Source organism: Papaver somniferum, unplaced genomic scaffold, assembly GCF_003573695.1.
Source record: "Papaver somniferum cultivar HN1 unplaced genomic scaffold, ASM357369v1 unplaced-scaffold_99, whole genome shotgun sequence".
NCBI lineage: Eukaryota > Viridiplantae > Streptophyta > Magnoliopsida > Ranunculales > Papaveraceae > Papaver > Papaver somniferum.
This window is the reverse complement of record NW_020653081.1, coordinates 1,632,930-1,640,950: the sequence shown is the minus strand read 5'-3', so window position 1 is coordinate 1,640,950 and position 8,021 is coordinate 1,632,930. Positions and strand designations below refer to the sequence as shown.

Genomic DNA, 8,021 nt, shown 5'->3' with positions numbered 1-8,021 from the left:
CGACAGGTTTAAAATTAGTAACGAAAGTAATCCTAATCACTGAGTCAATCCTATTCACCTTCCTATTCTCCACTTCCCTCTAATCTAAGCCCTACATCTCTATCGAGATCCGCATTCAGGTTCAGGTGGGGTTCACCATTCCCTTAATATAGGATTTAGATTGTAGGGAGGTGAATAGGAAGGTGGATAATAGGGAGTTGAATAACATTGCCGTTTTGCTAGCCTCATATTATTATTTTTTTTTTCTGTTTACCCTCTAATAAAAATCTAAACTAATAAACTTGCTTTTCTAGCAAAACAAAATTATAAATAAAAGAAATAAAATTTATTAAAGAGAAAATCAAAAAGAAAGAGTATTATTTATTAAACCCCTTTTTTTATAGAAATTATTTATTAAACCCCAAATATTAACATAGAACTAAACGTGTCATCGTTTCAAACAGAAAAATGGAGGTCACATAAAATTTGGTATAAGCAGATCGATGGAGCAAACAAGAAGAAGAAGAAGATACAACCCTTAAAGATAACATGAACAGCAGAAACGCAAGCGGAAGTAGTAATAACTACAACAGTAACCCTAATAGACCAGCATGGTTACAACAATACGACCTAATTGGTAAGATCGGTGAAGGTACATATGGACTCGTCTTCTTAGCACGAACTTTAAATCAACCTAATAGAGGCAAATATATTGCTATCAAGAAATTCAAGCAATCCAAAGATGGAGATGGAATTTCCCCTACTGCAATCCGTGAAATCATGGTCTGAATTCCTGTACCTCTCTATCTAAGCCCTAACTTGATTTATCATCATTTGTCACTGTTTTTTTTTTTTTGGGCAGTTACTCAGAGAAATTACCCATGAAAATGTGGTTACGCTTGTCATTGTACATATCAATCCTGCTGATATGTCACTTTATCTCGCTTTTGAGTATGCTGAGCATGACCTATATGTGAGTACATCTCTTGGTTGATTGAATAATTTTTGTTTCAGTATCAATATCAGTAGCTCAATTGCTTTTAGCTTGGATTTTCTAGGGTTTTCTTTCTGTGTAATCGTCTACCTCATCATTCATTAGGAAAAGTGCAAAATAGTTCAAATTCAAATATATAGTTATATGTGAATTTGGACTTGGCATACATTAAATTCTTAATTGTTGAGTTAACTCGAAGAAAATGGAGGGCAAGAATAAAGTGCAAGACTTATGCTAAGTAATTTCTTTTGTTACTCGTATCTGTGGAAGAAATGCTATAATCCAGTGTCTTTGGAAGACTTGCTGTTAGTTTACTACATGAATGCACACATAAAAAACTCGCATACTTTTGAGTAAATATATATTCAGCTGAATGAGTTTTTGATATGCTAATTTAAGAAAATGGAGGCCAAGAATATAAGTGCAAGACTTATGCTAAGTAATTTCTTATGTTACTCGTATCTGTGCTCGCATACTTTTGAGTAAATATATATTCAGCTGAATGAGTTTTTGATATGCTAATTTAAGAACTTTGAGATTTTTGTATTACCTGATTAAAGTTAGAGCTTATATGGTAATCATACTAATTATTTTTTCCTCAATTGTTTACTTGTCTGTTGATTGGTACTACAGGAAATTATAAGACACCACAGAGAGAAAGTTAGCCAATCTATTAATCAGTACACTGTTAAGTCACTGCTCTGGCAGCTTCTCAATGGGCTGAACTATCTGCACAGGTAGTGTTCAATTTAACAATCTCATTCGACTGCTACTTAGAAGTCACTCACTCTACTAGTATGATTCTTTTTCTCTTCTGTGGTTGTAAACTTGAATACTTGACTCATATCGAATCTTATGTTTTTATTTGTTTCATTTTCTTTGTTATCATAGTAATTGGATTATACACCGAGATTTGAAGCCTTCCAACATACTGGTATGTATTCCATAACTTTATGCCTTCCCTCATATATAATAGGTTAACCAATTTGTATTTATGCCTGCTCTTTGCACCTTTGTACGAGTGATTAATTAAAGAAATCCCGTGGAACAGGTTATGGGTGATGGGGATGACCAAGGTGTTGTAAAAATTGCTGATTTTGGACTTGCTAGAATATACCAAGCTCCGTTGAAGTATCTATCTGAAAATGGGGTAGGATTCTCTCTATTCTGGTTACGCCTAATTTTCAATTTTTTCACTTTTAAGTCTCCCTGCTATTTTTTACAGCTGGTATCTTCTCGCTTGCTTTTCATTTTTGGCTTTATATGCTTACCTTCTTAATTCCATAATTGGTTGTTAGATTGGAACAGTGGGTTAATATACATGCTTGATGACATGGTTTTCTTAATTTCAATCCAAAGTTCTTAAATGAAGATGGCTAGGTTTGAAACCTTTAAGTTGTGAATAACTTCAAATAGAGATTTTCCATAATGGGATATGAAGTTCTGTGTTTTTAACAGTATGGTGAAATACAGAAATGATTGATGTTTCATAAAATAAACTGGAGACGTATTCTCTTGAGTCTTACTTGTAGTCGTGATTTCCATCCAAGGCTTCCAAGGAAGTCTTTGATGTGAGCTATTTAAGCCGTTACACCCATCCTAGCCGGCTCCCAAGTCTAATTTTTCTTAAAACTTGGGCTTCGAAGCCCATTTACGCTTTAGTGCCCCCCTAGCAAAACTTTGCATCCCCATAGCCAGATTTTATTCCTCCCCTGCCTAAAATCCTGATCAAATTCACCAATTTCGATTGTAGGGGCTATTAAACTGTTTTGACTCTTAGCTGTGATTTTAAGTTCTGTTCACATCCTTATTCACGGAATTTCAGTCCTCATCTCATTTCATGATACAATATCTTGTCTTTTGTTAATTATATACACCAGGTTGTAGTGACAATTTGGTATCGTGCACCTGAGCTGCTTCTTGGAGCCAAACACTATACAAGCGCCGTTGGTATTTGATACTAAATGCTACCCTATTTAGTTCTGGATAAATTTATTTAGGAAACTTGTCTAACAATTTAAAATGTATTTGTAATCTTGTGATTAGATATGTGGGCTGTTGGATGCATTTTTGCTGAGCTTCTGACATTAAAACCTCTATTTCAAGGAGTGGAAGTCAAGGCTACGCAAAACCCATTTCAGGTGCTATTTTGTTTTGGTGCAAGTCTAATAACACAAGTTTACAATCACTCAAGTTTCTAGTTCCATGTGTGAATACAAATAATTTATCTTTTGTTATTAATAGCCTTTATCATGCTCTTATTCTAAAGTTATGTGCCTTAATGCAGCTCAATCAGCTTGAAAAGATATTTAAAGTCTTGGGTACTAACTCTTGCCTAACTATTTTCCATTTAACGCATTAGTTGCAAAATTGTATCTCATGATGTATTTCTATCTTAGGCCATCCGACACCAGAGAAGTGGCCAACGCTCGTGAATCTACCACATTGGCAATCAGATCAACAACATATCCAGGGTCTTAAATAGTAAGTGCTGTTTCGTACATGATATTTATTCCTAATGTTTTCTTATGTAGCAAATATAGATGTTCTACTGTTTTTACATGGTTAAATTTGTAAGACTATGAAATTAATTACCTGTTTGTTTCATGCATGCTTGTGGCAGTGAAAATCCTGGTCTTTATAGTGTTGTTCATCTGCCTCAGAAAAGTCCTGCATATGACCTCCTTTCAAAGATGCTCGAGTATGTTACGCTGTCCTTTTTGTACTCTTTCCCTTTGTACACAGTAATATATATGATTAACAGGGAGGGGTGAATTATTTTTCATGAAAGATTCATGCATAGCCAGTATAGGTATAGCAACTTGTACAGCTGTTTCCAGTTTATTAATTTATGCTTCTGTCCGTTCATTACTTCTCTAGCAGTGATTGTCAACACTTTGTCGAGTTTCAGAAGCTGTTACATTCTATAAACATATTATCTTCTGTTGCAGATATGATCCACGTAAGCGTCTAACAGCAGCACAAGCTCTGGACCATGAGTAATACTTCTAAAAACATATTATCTTGTTGGTTAAGTTTTATAGTACATCTCACTGCCTGCTGTGATCTTTCGATGCCACTCAATATGTGCGACCACCTCTTTTTGGAAAATAAGAATATGTTTTCCTCTTTCATTTGCATACAATTATAAGACCAAGTGCTCCGTCCCCTCTGCTTTGCTATATATTGTTCACGCTCTACAACCAAGTTATTAGAAAAACTCGTAGTCTCTGACTGGCATGTTATTGTTGTCTTGTAATTTGGATTTTGGAAGAATCCGTTTCTGTTTCTCTGTAGTTGATCTATAAAAGGTCACACTCATGCCAATTACAAATAAGCATAAAATAGTAGAGTTCCAGTGTTACTAATTCCCAAGGGTAACTGTATGACTTGGTAATATCATAAAGTTGTTGGAACATGTCGCCACTAGGTGCTCGTGCTATTAGTTTTTTTCCTTCGTGTTTTGTATTTTTTACACTTGAAGATAGTTGGCTAACATCTCTTTGAAATACTCCAGCAAATTTTAACGTAATGTTTCAACGCTTCATGCTTTTAATAGACCTTTTACACGTTGCTGTAGCACTAACTTAACCTAACTGATTAGTTACTGATCTTTATAAACTACTAGTGATCTTTCCAACCTATATCTTATGATGCAGTGTGATTATGGGACACATTCATTTATGTGATAATATGGCGTCATGTTAGTCTTGTATGACCATGTGGATGTAAATACTTTTCACCTTCCGAAAGGTGAAATTATCTCTCATATATGTGCAACTATAGCTAAATGAATACTCCTAGTTCTTGTCAAAGGTTGGAATTACTGCATGTTGTCTAAATACTTCTGAGTACTCTAATTGTTGTCGTGTTCTGCTTTTAGGTACTTCCGCATTGAGCCTTTGCCAGGACGCAAGTATGTTTTCCTTTGGATTTCTTAATTTTTCTTTTTTCAAGCACCAGAAAAACCGTGTTTCAATGTCCAACATGACATGCATGTGGATGAAATGTTCACCAACTAGGCTGTCATGGTGCTTGAAACATATATTTCGCCATATTTTCTTCAGTTTGATGAGGTAAATGTGTCATCCATGCTCAGTGCACTTGTACCTAGCCAACCTGGAGAGAAAGCTGTGAGTTATCCTATTCGTCCAGTTGACACTACTACAGATTTCGAGGGATCCACCAGTGTCCAAGGTTCCCAATCGGTACGTAACTGAACTCCCTCCCTCCCTTGTTATACTGCATTACTAAGTGGCCAGACCCAAATGCTTAGAAATTTTCTCTGTAATCAAGGACTGTGGACCATTTGCCAAGTTACCAATGCTTGCAGTAGTACGCACAACAAATACATGCATAAACATATCATATACTCCCTCCATTTTTGGAAAAGAGATACTATCACTTTTCAATCTGGCCTTTTTTAGGCCAAAATGAAAAAGTGATAGTATCCCTTTTCCAGAATCGGAGGGAGTAATAACAAACCACGTGGCCCAAATTCTGATGTAATTATTTTTTTAATTCACCAGTTTCATTTGTCATACTTGTATTTCTACCTTGCCTATATTTTCACCTTACCTGTCCTAAATGTCATCTGATTCGGAACATATACTTTAGGAATAGAAGTTGACAAATTGAGACATGATAGATTGAACTTTATGACTTGCTGAAGGATGTCCACGTTAGGGTTAAGACAAAGAGTTTTGATTTTACTTTATATAATTATATGACAAACATTTTTCTGCCGATAAGTATGTTAATTATAAATATAAAAATGCAATTAAGAGGCACCAAGTGTTTCAAATTTTTTAGGCCCTTTTCTTCTTAGAGATCTTCTGAATCTGTGTTCTAAAGACACATGTAAAATTCATTAGACTACCCACTGATCCGAAAATTGTGAACATACCCATATTTAATCCATTATTAGTTTATTTATTTTTCCTTGATGAAACATGGGGTTCGCAAAAGCATTTGGACATTTCGTTTATTTTCCCTTATCCAACCGACAATATTTTCTTCTTTCGGGGACAGCAATTGGGTACAAAAATTAATCTTTCCAAAATTCTGACATGTTCGAGACTTCAAACAATATTTATATCAAAGATCTTGTTTCTAGAGTAATTTTAGGAGTTTGTAAAAGAGAAAAAGAGCCGTCTCTAACTTAAATCTGTTGCAAGTAGTGATCCCCTCATGTGATTCTTGAAGCATTTTCGTGACATATCTTCTCAAAGTTGTACTAGTTATTGCATGTTAAAATGAAGAACGCGAACCGACCTTCTTCTGCACAATTCTTGAAACTGGATCATCCTTTATATTGTTCTTCATACTTCACGAGGTTGTGATTTCATGCGTTATCTTGTTATTTGCTTACTTTGGTGTTATCAGGTACCTTCTGGAAATATGGCAAGTGGAGTTGGTGCCTCTGGAGTGGCACCTAGACCTGTCCCTCGGCAAATGCCTCCCATGGTTGGAATGCAACAAAGGATGCCTGGTCCAGGCATGACAGCTTTCAATCTTGCTTCTCAGGCTGGTCTGCCCAGTGGTATGAATCCAGGTGGTATCCCAATGCAGCGTGCAGTTTCCCAGGCTCATCAACAGCAACAGGTGCAATCAGATCTCTTAAAATTTTGATTGTTTTATTGTTTGTATTGGAAATGCTAAATCCTTTTTCTGAATTCAATTCTGCTACTTAACAGTTGAGAAGAAAAGATCCAAATATGGGGATGCCTGGATATCCACCGCAACAGAAATCAAGACGTTTCTGAGGTAAGATATTTTGTATTGAGATTATGTTGTTTGCCTACTTCAATTTCTGTTTAGCAGAATTCAAATACCTCAATGATCGGCAACTTACTGATATTCGATATTCAGATAGTAAAATGCTGTCCATACCTGCGAAGAACTGAAGAGTTGCTAACATCAACTTAGATTAAATCAGGGAGCTCGTCCAGTTATCTTTTTTTATTGTCTGATACTGCTCGGTATCCAGTAAAATGTAAATTAATCATAGTTCTTTTAGGTGCTAATTTGTACTTCTTTTTTTTTTGATAAAATAACAAAACTAAGGAGCAAGGTTTACAGAGTTAACATTACATATTTTTTTTAAGAAAAACAAGTATCCTATTAGATCTGTTTATATACTTGGCTAACATAGAAGTAAGAAGAACTAGCAAAAGCATTGTTGAAGTATAAAGTTTTGTGCAAAATAGCTTCACTTCCCCAATCTACAACAAAATATTTCTTCTTCATAGCATTAACTACATTGATGTTGTCACCAAGGAAGATGATATCAGGTGCTCATCCCGCATCTTCTCTGCAGGCTCTTGATTCAGCTTTGTCTGACCAGGAGCAGTATCCTGAGCCACCTGCAAAATCCCGGATTACAATTCAACTAGGCAAAAGCAAAAGCAATTTTTGTGTCTTTTGCAAAAGCAGCATCAAACATGACGAGTTTCGATTAATCCGAACAGAGTAGTTGTTAAAAGTACAACTAGGACGAAAGCAGTCACAAACAATAGTGTTCTTAATCTTTTCTTTATCATTGTTTTGAATAAATTGAAACTGGGGTAGTTCCTTTCTCGGATTTTTAATTAGGTCCTCTGGATTAGGTTTAATTTTATCAAAAACAACTTTACATCTATATTATCAAATGTACCAAATCATATAAGCATATGTTTCTCTAAGGTTTTCTATCTTTAACCATAAAACACATCAGTCTTTGAGATTCAGAGAGGAAGCTTTATAAAACATTATGGTCAAATACATGTCCCTACAGACAGCTTCCGAGAAGGGACATTTGGTGAACAAATGATCAGTATCTTCACTAACCACACTGTGGCATATAAGACATTGAATGCCAGTCGGTATGTACCTACCTAACCTTTCCTAAACTGGTAAACAATTGGTTAGAATTCTCCGTAGAAAAATCTGGACCTTAGACATTACTATAAGGTTCTGAATATCAAACCAATCTACTTTGCTAGATATAAAGTTTCTATTACATAAGTAATTATAGGCTGATTTTACGAATACTTTACCATCTCCGGTC

At 35.3% G+C, this 8,021-nt stretch overlaps 1 protein-coding gene across 3 annotated transcripts; it reads left to right on the top strand.

The window, feature by feature from the left end:
* The first annotated feature begins 409 nt into the window (after positions 1-409).
* LOC113346452 (cyclin-dependent kinase E-1-like) lies at positions 410-7,109 on the top strand. Of its 3 annotated transcripts, none has more exons than XM_026589995.1 (16): positions 410-762; positions 842-952; positions 1,607-1,710; positions 1,865-1,907; positions 2,025-2,123; positions 2,854-2,923; positions 3,020-3,114; positions 3,261-3,294; positions 3,373-3,457; positions 3,597-3,674; positions 3,925-3,972; positions 4,857-4,889; positions 5,073-5,181; positions 6,359-6,577; positions 6,670-6,739; positions 6,845-7,109. In XM_026589995.1, exons 1-15 carry the CDS (start codon positions 529-531, stop codon positions 6,736-6,738), a joined length of 1,431 nt encoding a protein of 476 aa, XP_026445780.1. In that variant the 5' UTR covers positions 410-528; the 3' UTR covers position 6,739; positions 6,845-7,109. The 3 variants fall into 3 exon arrangements, with proteins under 3 accessions (XP_026445780.1, XP_026445781.1, XP_026445782.1); XM_026589996.1 differs by having other exon boundaries at positions 6,797-7,109; XM_026589997.1 differs by lacking the exon at positions 6,845-7,109 and adding an exon at positions 6,794-6,820.
* The last annotated feature ends 912 nt before the right edge of the window (positions 7,110-8,021 follow it).

What these genes read in the sequence shown, in the direction of transcription:
- LOC113346452 (XM_026589995.1), top strand. Translation starts at nt 529, where the DNA reads ATGAACAGCAGAAACGCAAGCGGAAGTAGTAATAACTACAACAGTAAC. An exon ending in CTCCTTTCAAAGATGCTCGA is followed by an intron (nt 3,675 to 3,924) that starts GTATGTTACGCT and finishes CTTCTGTTGCAG; the next exon opens with ATATGATCCACGTAAGCGTC. An exon ending in GTGTCCAAGGTTCCCAATCG is followed by an intron (nt 5,182 to 6,358) that starts GTACGTAACTGA and finishes TGGTGTTATCAG; the next exon opens with GTACCTTCTGGAAATATGGC.